The 24,580-nt window shown below is 46.9% G+C and overlaps 1 protein-coding gene and 2 long non-coding RNA genes across 4 annotated transcripts in view; 2 read left to right on the top strand and 1 right to left on the bottom strand.

Moving 5' to 3' along the window:
- The window catches only part of TNR (tenascin R), an 81,960-nt gene extending 66,156 nt beyond the window's left edge, over positions 1-15,804 (top strand). For both annotated transcript variants that reach the window (XM_047754209.1, XM_047754210.1), the window contains 5 exons: positions 1,702-1,853; positions 3,225-3,321; positions 8,005-8,166; positions 12,334-12,497; positions 13,437-15,804. In XM_047754209.1, the coding sequence (XP_047610165.1) occupies positions 1,702-1,853; positions 3,225-3,321; positions 8,005-8,166; positions 12,334-12,497; positions 13,437-13,556 (695 nt within the window). In that variant the 3' untranslated portion in view covers positions 13,557-15,804. The remainder of the gene's footprint in view (positions 1-1,701; positions 1,854-3,224; positions 3,322-8,004; positions 8,167-12,333; positions 12,498-13,436) is intronic.
- Positions 1-24,580, bottom strand: part of LOC125111990 (uncharacterized) — a 248,545-nt gene that overhangs the window by 100,989 nt on the left and 122,976 nt on the right. The window contains exon 4 of the long non-coding RNA XR_007131002.1: positions 9,926-10,042. This is a non-coding gene — a long non-coding RNA (uncharacterized LOC125111990). The remainder of the gene's footprint in view (positions 1-9,925; positions 10,043-24,580) is intronic.
- On the top strand, positions 15,854-21,373 carry LOC125111992 (uncharacterized). Its single transcript, XR_007131005.1, has 2 exons — positions 15,854-18,217; positions 21,305-21,373. It is a non-coding gene; the product is annotated as an uncharacterized LOC125111992 (long non-coding RNA).

The raw sequence follows: 24,580 nt of genomic DNA, 5'->3' as shown, positions 1-24,580 counted from the left end.
CAGAGGTAGTCATGTGATCTTTCTGAGTACAGCTTCCTTCTCTGTAAAATAAATCTTCACTCTGTAACAATTTGCCTTCCTCTCAAGTTTCTGATAAGAATTAAATATAAATAAAACTACATTTTGTAAAGTATAAGTTCTATAGGAATATGTTGTTATTCCCTGTGTGAAGTAGTTGGTGCCTTGTTCTAAACTACGTTAAATTGGAGCTACCCTTGACTATGGTGTGCAGGAAAATGGCCAGTCCTTGCATAAAGCCTACCAAACCGCAACAACCTCTTCCTAACATAAGACCCCCTCCCCTTTTTTTTTTTTTTTTTTGCTTTTTAGGGCTACACCTGCGACATACGGAAATTTCCAAGCTAGAGGTCATATTGGAGCTGCAGCTGCCAGCCTATACCACAGCCACAGCAATGCAAGATCCGGGCATTGCACGTCCACCACCTACACCACAGCTCATGGTAACACCAGATCCTTAACCCACTGAGCAAGGCCAGGGATTGAACCCACATCCACATGGATACGAATCAGGTTCATTACTGCTAAGCCACGACGGGAACTCCCATAATACCCTTTATTGATGAACCCGAGTTCAGGGAGGTTACTACATCACCTTCCTTATGCTGTCACTTGGCTCTGGCGCACTGGCTGACTCTCCAAGTGGCCCTGTGTCACACCTGCAGTGCACTAGTTCTACCACTAGAGGACACTATAGGTCCCACGAGGTCCGTACCCCACCTCTTCATAACTCTGCTACAGTTCAAGGATGCAGAGCTACATCAAAGGTACCACAATTTTCACTGACCCAGAGATCATATACTTACAAAGCACCCAAACCACTTTTCCTCACGTGGCAAGCTCTGCCTTTAACTTGCTCCATCAGCTCCTGCAGTCCAATGGAGCTCCTCTTATGGGACCTTTGCTTTCTGGCTTGCCTGTTAAACATTAAAATTTGCCCTGAAGCTAAGCTCTTCAAGACACACGAGTTAAGCTTCTCTTTCAGCTAATTAGATATTGTTCTACAAATTGGGCTGTTCTCGCTGAAAGATGAGCAGCAATTTATTTCCTCTGCCCTCTCCTTAAACTTAAACTGCTCTGTAAAACATGGCCATTTGATTGTTTAGTCCAATCAGGAGATTACTTTGCAGAAGGAATAGATATCCATCTTCCTGCTAACGCTAAGCTTGTTTGGGCTTTCCTTAGTGGCCGCTGTGAAGACAGCAGAAGGCTTTTCTAAATATGGCTCACTCTTTTGAAAGGTGGGCTCTGCGGTGTTTTATTGTGGCCCATGCATCTGTAATCACCGCCTGCGTAACCAATCACCAGCTGCAGTAACCTACCTTCACCCTTGGGGGAGGAACGTCTTTATTATTCCCGTCTTTCTGGTGAGAAAACTGGTGCCCGGGCTATTTGCCTAAGCTAAACAAAGAGGTAAACGGAGGAGCCACAGAGTAAACCCAGCTCTTTGGTCCTCAGATCCCATAAAACTGTATATTGTCTGATAAATCCAACATCCGTTGAAGGGAAGGAATGCAGGATGATGTAGGATTCACCTACAGATCCAGTGAGGATTTCTTACAGTTCTCGATGAAGTATCATGAGGCTTCTAAAATGTCCTCTGATCCAAGGGGCTCTTTGGCATACCTTATGCAATAAGTAAAAGAAGGACCCTTTCTGGAAACTGCCTCTCTTCCTGTGCAGGGGGCCGGGTCTTCCCTCATCCTCAAGACTGTGCCCAGCATTTGATGAACGGAGACACTCTGAGTGGGGTTTACACCATCTTCCTTAATGGAGAGCTAAGCCAGAAGTTACAGGTGTATTGCGACATGACCACCGATGGGGGTGGCTGGATTGTAAGTACCTGCGGCTGTTCTCGGTGCACACCAGCATCCTTGGTGCTCTGGTCCACCTGGTTCAGTATCCATCCATCCACACTTCATCATCCTCTGGCCATCCTTTCATACACCCCTCACATGTCCAACCCAGGGATCTCCATGTCCTCAGGGCCCTTGCTCAGCAGCCCAGTCATATGTTTGGCCAGGCAGAGGAAAGAATAAGCATATGGAGGCTGCAGTGGCCCAACCCAGCTTCAGACAGGCCAAGGGGTCTGGTCTGCCAAAGGCTGCAACTATAATAAAGGAATAGAGGAGATGAATTCCCTGCATGAGGAAGTGATTAGGGGAGGTGATTAGGATCTTTCTATTGGAGGATTGCATATGGCGGAGCAGATGGGGGCAGACCCTAGACAGCCACCTCTAGTGACAAAGGTCACTCCTGTCCTCATCCCTCCCTGGCTTCTCTGGTTCTTCCCCAGGGGTTCAGGGAGCAGCAGTGGTGGGGAAAAGAAAGACACTACTTTCTGTCACCACCCTCCTCTCGTGTCTGATAAGGCAGTACAGAGCGAAGAGAAAGGGCAGCCTGGCGAATGGCCTCAAGCATCAGTACAGGCCACTATGCAGATGGGAGAATTCTGGCAGCCTGGCCCTAAAGCAGCTCAGCATTAGCTGAGTCAGTGCCGATGGAAACCCAGCCCCTCCCACCCACCCTCCTCGGATCCCCCCTCCAGCACTAACACACAGTGTTGGATTTTTCATGGTGCAAAATGGATAGTTGTTGAACGGAGTTAAATGGTGGCTGTGCTCATAACAACCACTCTTGGGAGACATTTTCTTTTATGTTTCTGACATATTTGTGCCTCCTTCTTAAAGTATAATTGGAAATTGAAGCCGAGGCTGATGTATTGAAGGTTAAATGAAATTAGCACTTAAACAGCTCGGAAAGTGAATGACATGCAGTTGCTTTGCCTGAAATAGGATGATGACAGTTACTAGCTGATCTGAAGTTGGTCCCGGGTTTTTTTTGGTGAGAAATGCTGTCTACTGTACCCCATGGTGCGAAAAGATTAATTTGAGAGCCGAGCCTATTTCCCTTGACTATTTGGGGGCTTGATATGTATCCTAAATCCTTTCTACATTTCAGGGGTGCAAATTAGTGTCAACATTACACCCTGGCCTATTCATCAAGGGCCCCTGCTCTTCAGAGAAGGGTTCTGAGCAGCTCCTACAACAACTGCTGTGCAAGTACTGAGCCCTGTACTGAGTGGTCCTTATCTGAGCATCTTTGTCGATGCAGATATAAAACTCAGTTATAGCACTTTTCCTTGTTAGAGTTTATTTTCCTTAGGTTTTTTTTTTTTTTTTTTCATTTCCTCCCTCTCTTCACAGGTATTCCAGAGGCGGCAGAATGGCCAAACCGATTTTTTCCGGAAGTGGGCTGAGTACCGGGCTGGCTTTGGGAACCTGGAGGATGAGTTTTGGTTGGGTAATGCCTCCTTTTTGTTTCCCTTGGAATGCTGCTCTGGCTTTTCGTCCCTCTCTCTCCTTTCTGTGTCCACATGGGATTATCAGAAACCCTGAGCCTTTGAGAAGCTGACAGCTGGTGAATTGCTTTCAGTACCTCGCTCTGTTTGGCTCCACTATTGATCTGTTTTTATCTTGTGGTGTTTTCCTCTTTGCTTTGTCTCTTCCCATCTCATTAATAGTCTCTTATGCTGATAGGTCCTGACACGAGGCAACGTTAACAAAGGGAGTGGGCTGCCTGGTTGGGGGAAGGGGGCCCAGGGAGCAACAGGCCGGCTGGTCATCTCTTAGAAGCCAGGCACCAGCCAACCAGCCTGTAGGTCAGGAGAGAAATGAGGCAGTGGCTTGGCTCCAGTTCCTTAGAGGAATGTTATTACCTGACTTGGATGGGAAGGGGAAAATGAAAGTGGCATTAGAGGTGACCTGCAATTTCCTAGAGATCCGACACAAACAGGAGGTGCAGATTGAGAATTGAACTCGTATGAGAAGGTAAACACACCCCTGACCCAGGCAGATGGCAGTGGAGCTAATCCCAGAGAGCAGTAAATTTATTACTACCTGCATCTCCCTTTTGGTTAGATTTTCACAGTGATTATGAAAGGAGGCAGAGGAAAGGCAGATACTTGTGTTCTGTATTCGTGGTCTCCCCTCACTTTCCCCATCACTGTCTCACTCAGCCTCACCATCTTTCCCCCACCTGGCTCCCTGCCTCCAGGACCACCCATGGTCCACACGGCCCCTACTGTCATCTCCCTCACACTCCAAATCTGAGCAGTGGCTAAGCCCATTTTTAAAGTTTTCAAATGACTCTCCATCACCAGCAGGTGAAGGATATGGTACAAAGCCCTCCTCTTGTGCCTGCTCCCAACCTCCAAGGGCCTCACTCCTCTCCCGTACACCCTCCAACCAACACCAAACTCCAAACACTTTTTTTTTTTTAATGTTTTGTTTTTTTGTCCTTTGTTTGGCCACCCCACACCCTATGGAGTGCCTGGGCCAGAGATCAGATCCAAGCTGCAGCTGCAACCTATGCCGCAGCTACAGCAATGCCAGATCCTTTAACCCACTGTGCTGGGCTGGGGACCAAACCCACACCTCCACAGTGAGCCGGGCTGCTGCAGTCAGATTATTAACCCACTGTGCCGTGGTGGAAACTCCTCCAAACACTGTTTTAAATTCAAACACAGTTGACTGACAATGTTTCAGGTGTACAGCAAAGTCATTCAGTTATATGTATATTCTTTTTCAGATTCTTTTCCATTATAATATATTGAATATTTATTACTATATTCACAATATAAACTGAATGTTATAAAATATTGAATATAGTTCCCTGTGCTATACGTTGGGTCCTGTTGTTTATCTATTTTATATATAGCAGTATGTAACTGTGAATCCCAAACTCCCCAATTTTCTCTCCCTCACCAACCCCAAACTCCAACACTTAGAAACATTAATGTCTCCTCTGCAAAGAACACTCTGCCAGTCAACTCTCAAGCAGCTAAACTCTTCTTCCACAGAAGCTAGCCCATCAATATTTCTCACCCTTCGCCTATGGGAAAATTGGCTATTCTCTCTTTTGTGGCTCAAATCAGTGTCCATTTTCCTTTCTGTCTCTTAACGATACTATGTAAAGTTCTTTCAGGGCTGGGACCAGACCATATTCATTTTTAGCATCATAGGTACTTAAAGTGTAGATATTAATCAATCGATCACTTGATAAGAATTTATTACGTACCTACTAGATGCCCAAATCTATATTTGATGTACCTAATAAAAATATAAGGTAAAAACCATGTAAAAACGTTAAAAGAGGGAGTTCCCGATGTGGTGCAGAGGAACTGACCAGTATCCATGAGGATGCAGATTCCATCCCTGGCCTCGCTCAGTGGGTTAAGAATCCAGCACTGCAGTGAGCTGTGGCATAGGTCGCATATGCAGCTCAGATCCCAAGTTGCTGTGGCTGGGGTGTAGGCCAGCAGCTGCGGTTTAAATTTGACCCCTAGCCTGGGAGCCTCCATATGTCAAGGGCACAGTCCTAAAAATACAAAAAAAAAAAAAAAAAAAAAAGAATTTAAAAGAGAAGTCCAGGGAATAGGGAATTCCCCTTGCCTTCTAAGAGTTTGCAGACAGCTTGGGAGACAAGTGCATTGCCTGGGAAACAAACACCCACAGCAGACAGTGCTCATGCTTCCCAAACCTCAGCCACTCTATACCACTCGCACAATTTCTGTCACATCTGAGAAATATCTGAACTACCACGCACTTGAATTGTCTATCACTTCTTTTAATGAAATCTATCAAAGTTTGTGAAAAAAACTTTATCGCGTTGCCAAAAATGGAAAGCTAGTCGTCATGTGCCATAAATAAAAGGGAGTCTCAAAAATGAATGAAAACAGGATAAATGTTATTAAATGACAGTTGTGGGGGTCATGTTAAAAATGGAAATTAGAATGTGTTGGGGGTTAAACCACAGAGTATTTGATTCAAACGGACACGGAGAGGTAAGGTAGGGATCAGGGTTAAGGGTTCCCCTTAATCTATTAAGAAAGAGAATTCGGAAATAATACCTTTCTCCCTCTATGTTCAAAGTTATTTAGTCCTTATTCCAAAAACGCTCCTCACATCATCAGAGATGCCATCCACACTGGAAACACTGCACCAACCGATGAGCTACTGATAATAAGGCCACAGATACTCAGAGAAGGAAGAGTCAGCTTCATGGGGGAAGCGTGGAGGGATGAGTAAGAAGAATGCAGGAGGGAGGGGGCATAAGACAAGAGGGATCTTTCTGACGTGTGCAAACAGGACAATGAAGAAACCCTCCAACCAAAGCAGAGATGCAGCTCAGGGCAAGAAGAAAATGAAGTGAAGTGGGCTGACTGAAGGCATATATAACGGTGTCTAAAGCAAAGAAGAGTTTTGACTTGGTGCCATAGGTAATAGGGAGCCAGGGAGGGCTCTTAAACAGAAACATGGCCTAGGGGAATGTAGTTTGGTGGCAATACTCCGGGAAGGGGTAATACTCTGACCCATAGTTTATGTTCTAAGTTGAGTGCCCTAGAAGCAGAGCCTGAGATAGGGATTCTTGTTCAAGGGATTTATCAGGGGAGTGCTCTCAGAATGGGGCAGAGCAGGGAAAAAGGGGCAATGATGTGATCTTGGTGGGAGATTAGCTTCAGTCTGATCCTCAGGGAAGCTCTGGAGCATGAACTGCTCCTCAGAGTTAGTCTCCAGTGGGGCAAGGACGCTGGGATTGGCACCCGCCACATCAGGCCCCGACGGGGGTCTGCCCAAGACGTGGGGGAGGGAAAGGGCAGCATCCAGTGTGAAGTAAATCCTGTTTGATCTAGGACAATGATCCGAGAAGCAGGCAGCTGGGGGATGGTCCATAGTCCAATTAAGGGCATCTAGGCAAGGCACCACCAGGACCCAGCATATCCACAAGCCTAGGGTAACAGCAACCCGGCAAACAGCACATAGCAATCAGCTTTTGACATATAATCAGCACAAAGCTGTAACCACAGGATGGGGAAACAGAAAGACCCAGGCGACCCTCAGCCAGTCACTTCACTTCTCTGGACTTTAGCCTCCTTTTCCACAAAACAAAGAGACTAGCCTAAGTAATCCCTAAATTCTCTTCCATCTTTGTGATTTTTTATTCTAAATCATGACGTCCTCCGACAGATATCAAAAGTCACAGCAAAGTCGGAGGACTCCAGTTCAGTAGGAAGCTAAAAATCAGGACTCAGAGATCACCAGCAATGCAAGGTGAGTGGTTCAAAGTCTGGACAGGCAGATCAAAATCAGAAAGTTTTAGAGCGCAGCCAGCCGGGGCAAGTCAGCAAGAAAATACACGTGAGAAAACATCACTAAGGAGGATCTGGGTTCTGCCTAACTCTGGGCTCAAGGGGTTTGCACCTTACAAGGATCTATAGACAAAGGCCTGGGAAGCTCAGGCCCCAAGGGGAAGAGCAGGGAAGGAAGGTAAGAAAAGACCAGTGAAGAGGTCAGTGCAAGATACAGCAGGCAGGTTAGAGAGGAAGGAACTGGAGTCAGGAGGCGGGTGATGCTCTTCTCTGACAGGAGCCTCAGGAGGACTGGAGCTGAAAGAGGGGCAGTGTCATCAAAGGTGGACGGAACCCCCCCCACACACACACACAGGCCACTAGGAGACAGTAGGATGTCCCATATCCTGGATCCCTAGCGCCCACTCGGAATTGCTCTGATCAGTGCTCCTGCCTCTTGCTTCCTATCACTCACACCAAAGGATTCACACCCATGCGATGCCTCCTGTCATTTTCAACCAACGCCACGGTTTGGAATGGGAAGTGGCGGGGGACAGGGCCTGGAATCCCGAGGCTCAGGGCTTGTCAGGTCCTGGGTCAAGACCAGAGGTTAGGACCCATGAGGTGACCCATGTTGGGAACTCATCAGCTGAGCTGGGCTGGCGTTTTTGCAAAAGGAACCTTGGAGTCTGGTAAGGTCTGTGTGATAACAACCTGGGAGGGGGCTGAAGCCAAAAGCAATGCCAGGATCCCTCCTCTTTCCTAGAGCATCTGCTTTGAGGCCGCAGTCACATTTCCCTTCCCATTTCCCAAGCCGCTGAGGCCAGGCTCACTGTCTTCTCTGCTCTTCTCCACAGGGCTGGACAACATACACAGGATCACGTCTCAGGGCCGCTACGAGCTGCGCGTGGACATGCGGGATGGCCAGGAGGCCGCCTTCGCCTACTACGACAAGTTCTCTGTGGAGGACAGCAGAAGCCTGTACAAACTCCGCATAGGAGCCTACAACGGCACCGCAGGTACCTGCGCCCCTGAACAGCCCCTGAGGGCAAAGGGTGCACACTGGCACCAGGGCCCCCACGTTTTAGGCCTGAGCTTCCCTAGGCAGCAGCAGCGCTCGTGGTGTTCGCAAATTCCCTGCCAGCCGATGAGGAAGGCAGAGGCTGGGAAGCACTGGCCCTGGTCCAGGTGTCCCTACCCATTCAGGGGACCTGAAATCAATTTCTCTGGGCTTCGGTTTCCTCATCTGGAAAATCTCAATAATGATGCCTGCCTTACCTCATAGAGCAGTCAGGGGGGACCATGTGAAAGTAGAGTGAATGTGCTTTTTTAAAAAGTACAACGTGAGAGCCAAGGATTAATTTTCTTGTCTAGGTTAATCAATATGGGCTCTCATCCAGTGAGAGTAGAATCATCTGTTGTCTAGAGAGAAATTTCCCCTGCAATGATAAAACCACCTCTGAACTAATGAAAATAAAACAGATTTCCACCCCCCTATTCTGAGATGTACCCTCTTCCACCAGCAGTCATGGTAACACCTTCATCAAGGAATAAACAATAGCTCTAAATGTTACCCGTGGGCCACATTTCTTTCCATTCCTCCACAAGAACCTATTCACGGTCATGCTGTCTGTATAGATTTTTATATTTCCACTCAGTAGAACAACCATCTGCATAAGCTCTGTTGCATTAATAGTTTTATCAGAACATAATATCTAGTCTGCTGCTTAGGCTTTGTCAATCTGTTTCCTGGGTTCTCTTATAGCACATTTCCTAAAACCGGCTTTGCCAAATATTCTATTCTTTGGTATATGGAGTTATTGGTATTTTCATTAACTCCAGTTATGGGGCTAAACTCTAGGGTAGGCAGTCAGACCTTCCTGAAGTACCCCAACAAAAGGTCCAATTTACCACAATTTGGGCATAAAATAAGCCTTGAAATGAAGTATATTAAACAAAATGTTAGACTACATCCTTTCAAAAATAACCTGATCCCAACCACTCTCTAAGACTAGAATCATGCCTGCAGAAAAGCAGTTCTTATTTCTCCCACAGAGCTAGAAACAAGCCCTCCCACCTCCTTACCTGGCCTACCTCCCTCCCTCCTCCTCACCTGCTCCAGGCCTTTGCTCTTACCTGTCTAACTTGGGCCCAGCCACTGAGGCCTCTGCTCCAACTTTGTCTCGCTACTGGGCTCCAAGGAGGTCAGAATTATTGGGCTGCATTCTACTCTCAAGTCTCAGAGGCAAGTCCCAGCAACAATTTGTCCAATCATCATAAATTGACTGCAGTCTGACCTCTTATATCAAACAGTCAGATCATTGTCTTCAAAAGACAAAAAGCTAGGCTTATGTAGGCTGCCCCCTTCTCTGGGCAACTTCACCCAATGGTTGTTCTTTCCAGACTGGAAGGTCTCTGGGGAGGAAGAGCCCATCCCTTCTCTGGCACTTACTATTGCCCAAGTCCCCTGGCCTTTATCTTACATGTTGCTCATTTTTCCAGCCCTACTGGCAACAATCCACCCCTATGGCCTCAATTCCAAGTTCAGCCACTTCTCATTTCTTCATTTCCGAATCTACAAAAATCCAAGTCTCTAACTAGGACTCTAAATGAATTAGAACTAAAAATTCCAAGTCAAGTTATCAATAAAAGGCTGCTGAGGAATCCCTAAAAGTTCATTGTGTGAACTCTGAGGACTCAAAAGAGGCATGAGACATGACCTCAGAAAGAAACAAACATCTACTTGAAAGCAACTTGCCCAAAATAAATGGAACTCACCTCCAGCTTAACAGGCATTCAGAGGAGGGTCTGAGTGGTTGAAGTGAGGCTTCATGAAAGTAGCATCACTTGCCTGGGGTCCCAATGGTGAGAGAAACACTCCAGGGCAGGATGATCCTGGGAGAGAAGTCACAGAAGGAGCAGTTACTGTGGAGGGAGGGAAAGGGCAAAGGGCCTGGCTGCCTGGGACAGGGAGTGAGTTCAGAAAAAGAAAGGGGGTGGAGAGGATGGCGCCTGACCCTGAAGGGCCTTGAAACTGAGGGGGCAGAGGAGTTCCAACTTAATATCGTGGGCAGTGGGGAGCCATGCAGGGGCCTGAGCGACACAATGAAAGTGGGGTTTCAAAGGAAGATCAAAGTGACAGCCATAAACAGGATAATGTAAATCTGAGTGAAGAACGGAGACCAGCTGGAGCTGCTGCACTAATCCTGGTAGGAGAGCATAGAAGATTGACTGCTGCTAGGAATTAAAAGAAAAGTACAAAACTGAACAGCAGTTTGAGAAAGAAAAACCAAGACTTAGATAATGCACGGAACAGACAAGGTGGATATATCAAGCAGAAATGGGAAGGGGAGCCAGATATGGGGAGGAGATAAAGTCGAACATCAGGAGCATATCTGAGCAATGGCAGCAACATCAGAGCAGAAGCTGGAGAGAATTGTTCCAAGGAGTACTGAGGGCAGCTTCTAGATTACAGAGAGATCAGCTTCCGGATTATGGAGAGATAAACTTCTAGATTACAGAGGAAAGTTTCTAGATCACAGAGAGATCAGCTTCTACATTACAGAGGGCAGCTTCTGGATTATGGAGAGATAAACTTCTAGATTACAGAGAGATCAGCTTCTAGATTACAGAGGGCAGCTTCTAGATCACAGAGAGATAAGCAGGAGATGAGAAGACAGCAACAGAGTCAAGGAATTGATGGTAAAGAAAGCATCACTACAGAGTAGGATTAATTCAAGATTTTTTAAGACAAAGGATAGGAATATGAGTTAGGATGAGAAGAGGTGAAATATTATATATATATATATATATATATATATATATATATATATATTTCCTTATAAATATATTTCCTTAAAGGAAAAAAATAAGAAATTTGTTCTTCCTTCTCCAAGACCTGGAAGAAATGGGAAAAATGAGTTGCAGGTATGGGATCAGCTCTAGGTGGACATAAAACCTAGTTTGGGGGAGACTGGGAGGGGGAGAGGACAGAAATAAAGATATGTTGACTTAGAAACCCAACAGACCCAAGGGGATTGGGCTTCCCCATAAAATAAAGATCATTCTCCCAAGAGCTCAGTTGTGGTGGATGCACTGGAGATGTTGGAGGGCCACTGTTGAGTGTGGACTTGGAAGCCACAGGATCAGACCCATGACGTCTCCTGGCTTACAGTGACCTCGGAAGCATCTAAAACAACACTCATTCAATAGCATGAGCCCCCTCACAACATCTCTTAACCACAAATCCTGCCAGATGTTTGCCTAATAGTTATCAATGAATTACAGTTTGAACCTCAAATACCCAATTCATATGAGCCCCCTACTCCATATTCCAATAAGAGAACACACAGCCTCTAAGAATAGAGATCTCCCCACATCTCCAAGTAGTCGACCCCATTTACACACAGCTCTAATAATTAGGTGATCAGTCCTCATATATTTAGCCAGAATACGCCTCTTTATAGTCTCTATATACTGATCCTCATAGTCCTCTGATGAGTTTTTGTTTCTTAGGGTTTTATTGTTGTTGTTTTACTCAATAGTCCGTCAAGTATTTGGAGTTATTGATCATGGACCTTGTCTCCCCCTTCAAGCCTGCTCTTCCTCAAGATACAGCCCCAGTTTTCCCAACCACTTCTCCTCTGGTAGGGTTAGGATTTTCTTATCATCCTGTTTCCTAAGGACCTGAGCTCTAGTTAGCTTATGTCCCTCTTCACATGTGCCCCCCCAAGTTCTGAACAAGGGGTATTGGGTGTGAGCAGACCAGGCCTGCAGAGAAAGCCAGGTTACACTGTGGTGACCCAGATTGGCCCACGTCACCAGGGCTGGTCACCATCTCCTCTGAGACTAAAAGGCCATGAATGTCTGCCCCAGTGCTGGCCTGGAAGGAACAGATGGGGATGGTGAGGTGGAGTTGAATGGACAGAGTTCTGAACAGAAGGCCAGGGGAATGAGGAACTGAGCTGGAGAGAGCAGCACAGGAGCAGCGGACCCAGGGGGTAGGGGGGACAGGTGGAGGAAGGGTTCAGCATAGCCAGGCCGAGGAGCCAGATAGAAACCAAGGGGTAAGTGTAAGGTCTCTAAGCAGAGGCCAGGTTTATCGGGAGTGGGTCAGATGTTCAGAACATCCTGCAAAACAATGACAGACCTGGATGGCCTCCTCATGAATGTGTCTTTTTTTCCAGGGGACTCTCTTAGCTATCATCAGGGCCGCCCCTTCTCCACAGAGGACAGAGACAATGATGTTGCAGTTACCAACTGTGCCATGTCGTACAAGGGGGCCTGGTGGTATAAGAACTGCCACCGGACCAACCTCAATGGCAAATACGGGGAGTCCAGGCACAGTCAGGTGGGTGAAGCTCTGCCGCTGCATGGAGGACCCAGAGCCGTCCAGCCCACGGTCCCTCAACTGGATGTCTTAAGTAAACGTGTGGGTCTGACATTTCCCCTTTAAAAAGATGCTCTAGAATGCTGAGAAAGGACTATCACACAGAGGAAAGTAATGCAGACATTGGGGTAAAGGCAGGACACAGTCAAAGCCAGAGGAGGAAAAGGGAAGCATCGGGACTCAGAAGCTCAAAGTCAGAGAAGCCCTTGACAACCAGTCATGTCCCATTTCATTTCCTCAGCAAGAATATCCCATGAAGAGCTTGCCAATTTCAGGGACAATTCACAGGCTCAGCTTCAACCAGAGAAGTGTCCCAGGAAAGGAGAGATCAGAAATAGCAGTGTAACAGTGTAGAACTGTCTTTCTCCATTGGAGACCGCAAGACCATAGGCTGGGCTGGGTGCTAGAATCACCAACTGGACCTCCCCAGTTTTAGCACTCAAAGGCCAGCAGCCAGGGACACCACTTAGTCCTGGTCAAACCAAGAGGGCTGGTGACCTGACAGATAGTAACCACCTGACTGCCATCAGGAGTGAGCAGTCAAACACTTATTCCCTTAAAAATCCTTCTATACTGTTGGGATTTTGAAATTCAACACTAGTCACTGGTGCATGCAAATCCTGAAAGCCAAAACCAGAAAGCCAACAATAAGGAATGACCTGAAACACACTCCTATTTCAGACCCAGGCTATGGGCATGTCTTAAGAGAAAAGCTAGGGGGGAAAAAAATCTCTGCTCTTATGCCCTTTTTGGAAACTCAGCCACAGAGCATCATGGTGATGGAAAATGGCTAAATGCCTATCTAGGATCCCCAGCTCTCATGATTCCCCTTCTTTTCAAGCTGAAGTTCCATCAAGGTGGAGAAGGGTGATCTGACATGCCTATCTTTCTCCTTCCCAGGGGATCAACTGGTACCATTGGAAAGGCCACGAGTTCTCCATCCCTTTTGTGGAAATGAAGACGCGCCCGTACAACCACCGTCCCGTGGTGGGGAGGAAGCGGCGGTCCCTGCGCTTCTAAGCAGTGGGCAGCTTCAAGCCAACTGACCTTTTCTGTCATTTGTTTGTATTTTATAATATGAAACAAGGGGTGGGGGAAATAGTAACATGCTTTGCGACATACTAAGAGTGTTGGAAGGAAGCAGGATGTAGCAGGAATCACTTGAGAATCAGCAGCTCATGGTTTCTGCTGCCCCACCGCCGGGCCTGACCCTCAGTCTCCATGCTCCCTCCTCCCCAGTCATCCTTAACCTTCCCCTCTTTTCACACCAAGGAGGGAAAGGGAGCCATTTCCTTAAAAGACCAATTCAAAGGAGAATCCTGGAGTCAGATTGCTATGGTGACAGGCACGTGCCTTCTGTCCTGCCTCCTCCTGATGTCCATCAATTCCAGGTATTGTGCTCTGGTCACTGCCTTGGATGGCCAAGTTCTCACACCAGCCTGCAGAAGAAGCCTTGGCCAGAAAGTCCCCTTAAAAGAAAATGGATTAACCTCACCCCAGCCCAGCAACTCAAGTCCTTTGTAATGGGCCAAAGATTCTCATCTGGCACTCTTACTCTTGTCAGCCAAGTGTCCTATGTCACCTTTCAAGAGTAGTGGGCTCTTTTCCAGCCAATCCTTCCTGTGCCCACTTCCATCCTACCCTTAGACCCCCACAGCCCCACAATCCCAACCATTGTTTTGGATTTTGGTTCCCAAGGTGTTGCCTGCACCTGGCCCTGCGCTGCAGAGTGGCCGTGTACCTGTGGGTCTTAAGTCACTGGCCCCAGCCAGCACTGTAGGCAGAAACTTTCTCTGGAGATGGGAGAAGGAGAGGTGTGGTCTGTAGCACATTGGGGTCAGACACTGAGGAAAGACTAGAAGAAGGAGAAATCAGGGCACCCACCGCTGAGATTATAGGTTCCTTGGGGAACACAGATCTTACCTAGCTCTGTTTTCTCTATTTCCAGTCCTGTTTGTCATGAATTTTTTTTCCCCTTGAATTGAAAACTAAAGAGCTTTTCTGTCTTCAGCCAGGCTCTCCTTAGTGCGGGTGGCTTAATAAGAGTTAGAAGAAGTTATATGACCAGCCGGCCATTCCCCTGACAGATAATCCCTGGGAGGAGGTAGAATTTTAGGGTCCTTATTTCAGTTTTCTCCTCTTTTGGGGTCCTGTGAGAAACAGGAATGACCTCCTTAATGAGGTGAGCTCAGGAGAGGCCTTTCTCCATCCTCTTTTATTATTCTGCCTTTGAGAGGAAAAATGAAAAGCGCCAGAGGAAATTACATCTAGAAATCCAAAGGTGAAGAGGGGAGGAGTGTGGGCCTGCCTCCCATTTTATGAGATGTGCTCTCTTCGCTAGCATGATTTGATTTTTAAACTCAAGAGAGATGGAGGCTCAAAAAGCCATGACCCTTTGACTCCTCCAATCAAATGTCAGCTGCAACCACCTCTACAGCGTCTGCCAAAATCTATGCCCAGTCTCCCCAGCTGCCTTTTCCCTTTCCTCTCTTTTTCCTTAAGGCCCCAGGTTGGTTTGCTATAAATGCCCACATTTAGTCAAACTGGGACACCCTGGGCCTTTCCCAGCCAATTACTGGATGAGCCCAAGATGTGCCAGTTTTCTAATGGAAACATCCACAGCCTAACCAAACTGTCAACCAGGAAAGGATGGTCCATCGGGCTGACAGCCACACTTCCGATGTCACGAGAATGGAGTCAGCTGCCATGTGCACCCGCCCTTTAGTGGACTTTCAAGGCCTCAGTCACTGCCGTGCTGTGGATGTAACTGCCAAACTGGTGCTGGAAATTGAGGTGATATTTCCATTTCTCAGTTCACCATGGGCTTCAAAAAACCAGGGGAAGGAAAAAGAAACAGAAACAATCCTTTCAAGAAACCTGAACTGAGTAAGGTTCGGCTAGAGAGTGGGACACCAGAGAACAGGAGGCACGCTGAAGGGGACCCCGGGGACTAAGAGTAGACCCACCTCTGCCATTTTATTGGCGCTATTACATCAGGAAGGTTCTTTCACCTCTCTGGGCCTCAGTCTCCTCACCTGTTGAATGAAATCTCACACTAGAACGGCTTCTCTTTCAGTTTTGACAGTCAGTAAGGTGAGTCTCTGATCTGAAAATCTCAGTGCAGATCGGCACTGGTGAAGGAGCACAATTAAGTAATGAAAATTCACAGAAGCCCTGCTGTATGAATGAAAAAGAGGCGGGGAAGGAAGGAAGGAGAGAAAGAAAGAAATGCTAATTCAGAACTCATCAATAAAACATACACACTGCTCGTGCACGCGCGCGCGTGCACACACACACACACACACACACACACACACACACACACACGAAACCATTGCAAAAAAGACTATGCCAAGAGGCTGAACTCATTTTGTCCATAAAAGCAGAACCCAGGGACCTGGGTGGTGCCAGTACAGCCCACCTCATCAAGGGAACTGAAACGGAAAAAGATTGCGAGCCCTCATGTTGTCAGTTCAGGTGAAAGCCAAGAAACATCAGTGGAAACCAAAATCAGTCTTTTATTGGGATCGTTTTACCCTATGGAACATTTTTATAAATAGTATCAGTAGCACTGCCTAGACTCATGTTAAAGAATTTTAAAGCAAGAAAGGGACTTCAAAGATTAGCTCACCCCCCACCTTCTTGGAAAGGATTTATAGATTCTTTTGATTAAGGAGAGTTATTTTCTCACAAGTTTTCACCATTTTTAAGAAACACTGTGCCCCATTATTTCCCTAAGGCCCACGGTCAACTTGACTCAAAGCTTCTTAACTGGACACATGTATTCCTGCTGATCCTATTCTCCCAACCACCTATATTCTTCCCAAGGGTGGATCCGGTATACAATATTCACAAAGCACTTGCCCTCACACACAGGCTTCCCTCAAGGGACTCCAGAGGAATAGAAATGCACCTGCTCAGAGGCAGTTTACCTGTAGACACATCAGGATGTGTACTTACAAAAGCAAACACACACACACACACACACAAAACCTACCCCAATGCCTCAACAGACTCACTGAACTGAGATCCAGACAGTTTCTTTTTTTGGCATTTCCCCTTCAGATAAAGATAATTTCCAACACAGTAAACTCACTTTCTCCAGGGTTATTTCTGGAAGGTGAAGGGGGCAGACATAAAAGCGCTAGGGACAGGGGAGAGAGCTCTGTGGCAAACTGCTGCTGGCCTTTAGACAGATTTAATTGGAGGAGGGAGACTTGCTAAGTGTGACCACAAGGTGGCATTTACAGCTCCCCTAGTTACCTCCTGATGGTGGGGTTGAGGACAGCCTATGCCTCCATGTTTTCAGGAGAACTCAACACCAAATCCGAACCCAGGGAAACTGGCCACCTGATTTGCACCGGAGATTGATTTGTAAAAGAAACAGCAACAACAAAAAGGGTGGCAAGAAAAGCCAAGCAAACTTCCACAAATAGTTAAATCCACCCTACCTTTCACTTCCTAGCTGCCCCATTCGGCTACCCAGAGCAGCAGGACACTCAACACCTGCACCCTCCCACCTGGGAACCAACCAGCTCTCTGCACAGTGAAGCTGTTATTTCAGACAAACCTGAGGAACCTGGGTTGCCAATGAGCTCAATGCCAAACCAAACAATCCTTAATCACATTTATACTTTAAAAATCCAGTCCCAGAACCAAGCTGTAGGTTAAATGACAAAAAGGTCATTATGGAACCTTTTCTAAGAGCCCTTTTATTATCTTTTTTGGGCCATGCCTGTGGCATGTGGACATTCCTGAACCAGGGATTGAACCCTTGCTATGGCAGTGATGAGCCGCTGCAGGGACATGCCAGATCCTCAATTCTTCGAGAAGGGAACTTCTCAAAGAGCCCTTTTATAAGCATCAGTTGAAGGAGGGATTATGAATTCCTCTTTGTCCTCTCCTCTAGGGGATAAATGGAACCTGTGAGAACAGTTGGATGCATTAGGCTGAGGGGGTTGAGACAGACTAGCTGGTGGCCTGGATTTGGAAATGCTCCTGGGGCATGAAAACATTTTTCTTTTTCTTTTTTGATATCCGCCCCAAATTTCAGGAAAGATGGAGCCACTTACTCAAGCTTTTCTATGTCTTGCTTTCTTTTCACCAGACTGCTATTCAATCTAATCCCTTACTTCCCTTTCTTTCCCTTCAAAGAGGCACTGTACTTGCATCTCACTGTTCATTCTTAAACATTGATAAGGAGCCTCAGAAAGACTCATACTTCAGTTCAGTTTCAATAATCCCACGAGGGTGGGGGTAATCCGTTTTCACTTGCCTCAAGCGTGCCAAGGCTGCAAGAAGGGCCTTGGGACCTCAGGGGCCTGGAGTGAATCTGAGAAGCTTGGGAGTCTGCCTCTTGCAGAAAGCTGCAGATGCCAGGAGCTGCTGACTCAGCGCTGCCCAGCCTCCCTGGGTGGTCTATTTTCCTCCCAGTAACAATGACAGAGAAGTTCTTTGCTCAGAGGAAAGGTGAGTCACCGGGCTGGTGAGTCACAGCACCTTTATCCTCTCTCTGGCCAAGATCCTGAAGATCTTTGATGAAACATTTCCCTACACCTTTGCTTCTTCCATAGCCCAGCCCCACATAGATGGGACAAGATTTCCCTCATCAATCCTGAAATATTGTGGCACCACCCGGCCTAATGAGCACTCACAGACCGAATGCAAACCTCTAAAAGCAGGTAAGGAACAAACGCTAGGATTCTTAAGAGGGTGTGTTGGTGTAGATGCAAGCTCATCCTAATTGTATCCACCCTGGATTTACTTGTGTCCATTCTGGGCTCTTCAATCTTTGAGAAACAGCTGGGAAGGAAAAAAAAAAATTAATGAAGAATATGAAATAACATGTTTAAAAAGCTGGGGACTAAAAGCAAGCCCTCTACAGATGGCCCCACCAGTGAAAGGACGAAAAACCCAGAGACCAGGCTTGAGGATCCAGAGTAAAAGGACCAGAATTAGTTCCTTGAGTTCTGGCCCCAAACTTCCCATCAGAACGTCTGTCAGTTCACCCACTTCACCTGAGGAGAAACAAAGGCAGCAGAGGCCTTCGCTGCACAGAAAACAAGAAGCAGAAGGGCTTTCTTTGCTTGTTCAACCAATAGGCCTGGACCTCGCTTTTTCTTCATAGCAGTCACAGGCCTGACTTGCCATCTCCAGCATTTCTGATTAATTTTTCAAGGTCACCCCTTGCCTGAAGCATGACTTCATTGCACCTGCAGCACTTCATTGTCCAAATGTCCTTGGCAAACCTCACAGTCTTTGGACAGTGTTACATTTTTCTCCCAACCGGAAATCCTCCCTCCTTCCCTAAGCTTAATAAGGCCATTGCAGAGCAGCCAAAGAACACAGCTCTTGTTCCTCAGAAAAACCCTGCCCACTGTTAACTTCATAAAACAGCTCCTCATGGTTGGCTGTGAGGCTGGGCTGCTGCTAAATTTCCAGTTCATTTAACCCTTTTGGTCTCATGGGCTCAGCTCTCCCAGGTACTGGCATTGGCTCCTTGCCACCAGGGGTTCATGGGAGGCAGTGCAAACATCCCAGAAGGCCCGGAATGCCAAAGCCACAAGAGAGGACATGGGTCCACATGCACAGCCAGGAGGTAAATGCGTGGATGAGAACTGTTGTCTTCTCCCCATCACTGGTTTGGCAGCCCCCAGGGAGACTCTGTATTGTTTTTTTTAACATCTTGTCCTTGACACTAATATGCTCAACACAGCCTCCAAAACGCAAACATGTTGGGAACCTTCAGAGCTGGAAGGGACTCTGAGGATCATCTGACCCATGCCTCTCATCTCATACTCCAGGAAACTGAGGCCCAGAACGCTTAGGCAACTCGCCCATGTTCATGCAGCTAATTAGTAACAGAGCTGACATCTGGCATAGGCTTTTCCATTTTTCCCTCCCCAAATAAAGACTAAGAGAAATGGTATTTATGGAACATCTACTACTTTCCAGATACTGTGCTAGGAGCTTTCCATCTATTACTTGTTAAATCCTCACCACATCCTGACTCAAGTTTAACCATGTTACAGGTGGGAGACTGGAGGCCCAGAAAGGTTAAATAACATGCCCAAAGTCATGTAGCCACTAAGGGGAGCCATAATTGGAACCTCTTGTCTAATTCTAAAGCTCTTGCCTTTGCTGCTTTATGAGGCTGCCGCCCTTTATCCTGATTTAGCCAAGTGGCCACCATCTTGGATTCACTAATGTTCTCAACAGAGGAGCTTCTGGTGCCTTTTGTTTCTCTCTCCTCTCTGACTTTAGGAAAAGAGAGTTCTTGCATGGTTTTTGCCACATACTCTAGGAGAACTTCAACCTCACCGTCGGAAGGAAGAAACATCCTGGGAACGCTTTCCTTTTCCTTTCTTTTTTTTTTAATTTTTGTTTTGTTTATGGAATTTTTTTTTCCAGCCCTGTGTGGACGTTCCCAGGCTGGGGACTGAACCTGGGCCCCAGCAGTGATCCAAGTCATTAGAATGAACCACTGGGTCCTTAACCCACCGTGCCACAAGAGAACTCCTCCTTTTCTCCTTTTTTTTTTTTTTTTTAATTCGCAAGGTAAAAGAGAGGGTCACAGTGGGTAAGGGGCAGATAAAGACCAAAACACAAACACTACGCCCCCCTGACAGACCCCACTCCTTTGAAAACATGCAGCTTCTTTCTCATCCAACGTTAAAAGAGTGGGAAATTCCAGAACGACTCTTCTCAGACTGAGGCAGACATGTAGCCAGGATTGGGGAGGGGGAAGCCATAGAATAAGCATGGCACGTGCTCCTAGAATGTCAGTTTTATACCCGAATTTGGGAGGGAAAGGATAATATGACTCATGCATTCAAATCAAGGGAGATGGCCTCAAATGCACTAATCCCATGAGTTTTTAGGCTCAAACCTGTAAGTTATAGATTGATTTGGGCTCCTTCCTTCCAAACTCTTTGGGGGTATTAGAATCTTCATGGTCCCTCACAGGGACACATTCGGGGAAATTTTTGAGGAATGAGGCTAGAAGAAGGCAGGAGACAAACTACTTTTGGTTCCTCCCTGGTTTCTTTACCTTCCTACCTGCTCCCACCTCCCAGTGGGTAAAGGGGCTCGGAGGATAGTGGCTATACCATCTCGGCTCTGTTTGCTACTTTGGGTAAATTAGAAGGACATCAGTACTTAATAACTTGTATTTTTCCCTGCTAGGCCCAAACTCCAGAAATGAAGCCCCTTTCTCTTATTTTAACAACATTTATATGTAAAGAAAGAGATCTGAGACAGAATCCTCATTGCATGGTCCTCAGTCCTGTGGGGGCTATCTGGGCAGCAGTGACAGCTCTGTGTTAGATGCAGCGGACACCATGGTTTCCGAAAAAATGCCAGCCAAGAAAGTGTCCCCCTCCCGAACCCCACCTGTCCCCACCTGTGCCCCCTCTGATGCCTGGACTCACACCATGGCCCCACAGACTCAAGGTGCAAAATATACATGAGTTACTAACACACAGACTCCCCGCTTCCAATCCTTTACACACACACCCCATCACTCCAACCTCAAATACATGGCAGGCCCACAGGAATTCCCAGATACCCTACAAGGAAGTCACCAGGACTTTGAGGGAGCCGTTACCTGGGGCTCCGGCAGCAGAACCCACCCTGGTGGTCTCTAGACGGTTGTTCTGAGAAATCATAAACACCAAATCCTCCAGTCCCTCCAAATTTGAGTTTGTTGTTTTAACCTTTAACAGCCTTTTCAGGTAAAAGTAACAAAGACCAATTTACTGACTTTGCAGCTACCATGTGCCTGGAAAAGCATTTACTTAAAAGAAAGACTGGGAGGAAGAAAAAAAAAAAAAAAAGAAGAGGAAATGGAGTACATACTCCTCAGGCAATGCAGTCTTAAATGAACTAAAATAAAAATAAAAAGAGACAGAGGAAAGGAGGGAATAACAACCTCTCCCATGCTTCCACAGCACGGTAGCTCAAAGACTGGAATCTCCGCTTGTTAACCATTGTTAACTAGTATTTTTAGTCCTGGTTGCTTTTAGCCTCTGTATAGTTCCTTTTTTAAACACATTTTCTATACGTTAATAAAAGATCCTGAAGGAATGTTGTGCCTCTGCTGAGTCCTGTGGAGCACAGGACTGTGTGTCCTGTGTCCTGTGTGTACTCCCCACATCACCCTTCTGGGAAGTGAAAGAGTTGCTGGATCCAATTCCTTCGTGGGGGGGGGGGGGGGAGGCACTTCCCCATATCAACAAACAATCTTTGGACACTATCAGCCCAGAGACAGAATCAGAGCCTTTTAAGGCTCAGCCCCACAAGACACCCTCCATTTCAGATGCCAGTCACAAGCCCAGGCTGTTACCTGCAGTTCTGATGGACCAGCTACAAACTGGAAATTCCATCAAACCCCTTCTTGGGGTTGATTAATTTGCTAGAGCAGCTCACAGAACTCAGAGAAACATTTTACTTACTAGATCACTGGTTTATTGTAACAGAAACAGCCAGATGGAAGAGCTGGGTGGGGCAAGGCTCGGGGAAAGGGGCACAGAGCTGCTGTGCCCTCTCCAGGTACGCTGCTCTCCCCAGATCTCCACCTATTCACCAACCTGGAAGCTCTCCAAGCCCTGCCCCTCTATGTTTTTATTACACAGATTACGACTGATTGGCCACTGGTGACCCATCCAACCTCTCTGGGGGTCAGGGGTGGACCTGAAAGTTCCAGCCCTCTAATCGTGTGGTTGGCTCTCCCAGCAACCAGCCCCCAGCCTTAATCACCTCATTCACATAAGACATCTTTATCGCATCTCAACTTGTAGGAAATCCCAAGGTTTTGGGGGAGCTATGAGCCAGGAACAGTGGATGAAGACAAATATATGTATTTATTATAAATCACAACATCACAGGTCGGCTGTTTTCATTCCCAATGTCTTGCTACACCATCTGTGTTTCTTGCCTCCCCTGCTCCTGTTCTCTCATTGTATCCACACTCTCTCTACCCCTTCTTTCTTTCCCCCACCACCTCCTCCTCCTCTCTCCTTTCTTCATCTCTATCTCCCACTCGCTTTGAATTCTCCATCTCACCCTTTGCTTGAAATCATCACTGATGAGTGGCAGCCTCTGCTGGATGCCCCAGCATCCCCCAGACTGGTCCTGTCTATGGTTCTGAGCCCTTGATTAGCCACAAAGACTGATTCATTGCCCAGCTTCCTCAACCCTGGAGTGCCCAGTGGTAGCCAGATCTCCAATGCTCTAGTGCCATCTACGGGCATTGGTGGGGAGTATCAATGGCCCCAGCTTGCTGAGCTTGCCTAGGCTTGGTTCAGTCAATCTGCAGCTCCTGTGGCCACTCGCCTCTCAGGCTTAGTCACCTGGGAAAACGTTTTCCCTTTCCCACCCTTGAAAATGGACCCAGTGCACATTGCCAGATCAAGTCTAATCTCCAGGTAACATTAAGGGAGACCCAGTTAGGAAACAGCCCCTAGAGGAGGGTCATGTGAGAAATTTCCATGCAGTTCAATTCCACAAGCTTGCAGGGCTAGAAAGTACAGAGACAACCTTGACAGAGTGCGGTAGGTGCCGTGAACCCAGACAGGCTCTTCCCCTGGATGGGGTAGGGGCATGTAGGCGATTACCTGGGGGTGGGGGCACAGGGGGGTCAGCTTGGCTGGGTCTTATGACAATAGGAATTAGCCAAGGGAAAAATGAGCAGGGAACAGCATGAGAAAGAGTCAGAGGGCTTGAAGCAGCAGCACCTGTGTGAGCAGGGCCGGGGAGGTCCATTGTCATGGTTGCCGGCTCCCGGGTCCCTGAGCTGGAGTCTGAGGGTAGAGCTGCTCACAGGGACAGATTGAACATTGCGAAATGCCAAGGCCAATAGGGAGAGGCCCCATATTAAAAGAGAGAGTACACAGAGAGCACTTTAAAAAGTGGACAGAATCCCAGCCTTGGAAATAATTCGTTTAAGGTTTATTTCTCCTAGGATTTTCTAGAGACCCACCAGCCTGTCCTCAATCGTGGGGTCACATGAGAAACAGGGACAAAATCCAGTCCTCCTATCTCATGACAGTCTCCCACGGAGGAGACTCCACGATCAGGGGGCAGGACTCTTTTCTTAGCCTTTCCCTGTGCCTCATTTCCTAAAAAAACAGATTTCTGTAATATCAGACAAGAGAGGCTCTTTTTTTTTTTTAAGCCATATTTCCAGGTCCTATTTTAAATAAGCCGCCTCAGAAACCCACACCAGAGGAGTGACCTTTATAACATGCAGATAAATCCTGTACCCTGAATCTAGTCTTGCGTATTATCTGGGAAAAGAAAACTTAAAGGATATAATGGAACTTAAAGGAATGCAGTAATTAGTATTTATTCCTGAGGTGGCCAAATGCTAACGTTATGTTATCACTTAAATGAGTATAATTCACCCATTGCCTAAGACCTCTGGGTGCATTTACAACCATCCGAACACAGATTTAATCATGGCTGTCTTGTGGGAACGAAGAACTGCCACGGGTAAAATTAAAAGTGAATTATTAAGCAAGAGAAATGTTAGCAGCATTAGTAATCAGTGTGATTGCCAAGAGCCCAACCTAAACACAGTAGCATCGTCTCTCCTGTAATGAACCCAGAGGCCCAAGGCCTTAGCAGTAACCTCTTTGCCAGCTACCAGTAAGATATCATCACAGAGAAAGGGCCCAGGGGGTCTGTATCTCTCCTCTAGTGTGATAGGTACAATATTCTCCATTGCCCAAGGAACATGCACTGGATTCGTAAATCCACAAACTGCATTTCTTATTCCTCTTCCCTCATCTCACCACCTGCATTCAATGAGCACCTTCCATGGACCAGACCCAATGCTGGCCTTGGATGTGCAGAAATGAAAGGGCTGACTCCCCTTGAAGAGATTTAGTCTCTTTTTGCCTCTTTCTGTTTCCATGCACTGGTAACAAACTCCCTACTCCCCAATCAATATTCCACACCACACATATGTGAGTGAAGCCCCTCGCATCAAAGGCTTTAAGATAAAATAGAGTAAGATTTCTAAATTTATGTGTATGTGTTCATGA

This window comes from Phacochoerus africanus, chromosome 11 (assembly GCF_016906955.1).
Source record: "Phacochoerus africanus isolate WHEZ1 chromosome 11, ROS_Pafr_v1, whole genome shotgun sequence".
In the NCBI taxonomy this organism is placed as follows: Eukaryota; Metazoa; Chordata; class Mammalia; order Artiodactyla; family Suidae; genus Phacochoerus; species Phacochoerus africanus.
Note: the sequence above shows the minus strand (reverse complement) of the source record. Positions and strands in the feature narration are given on the sequence as shown.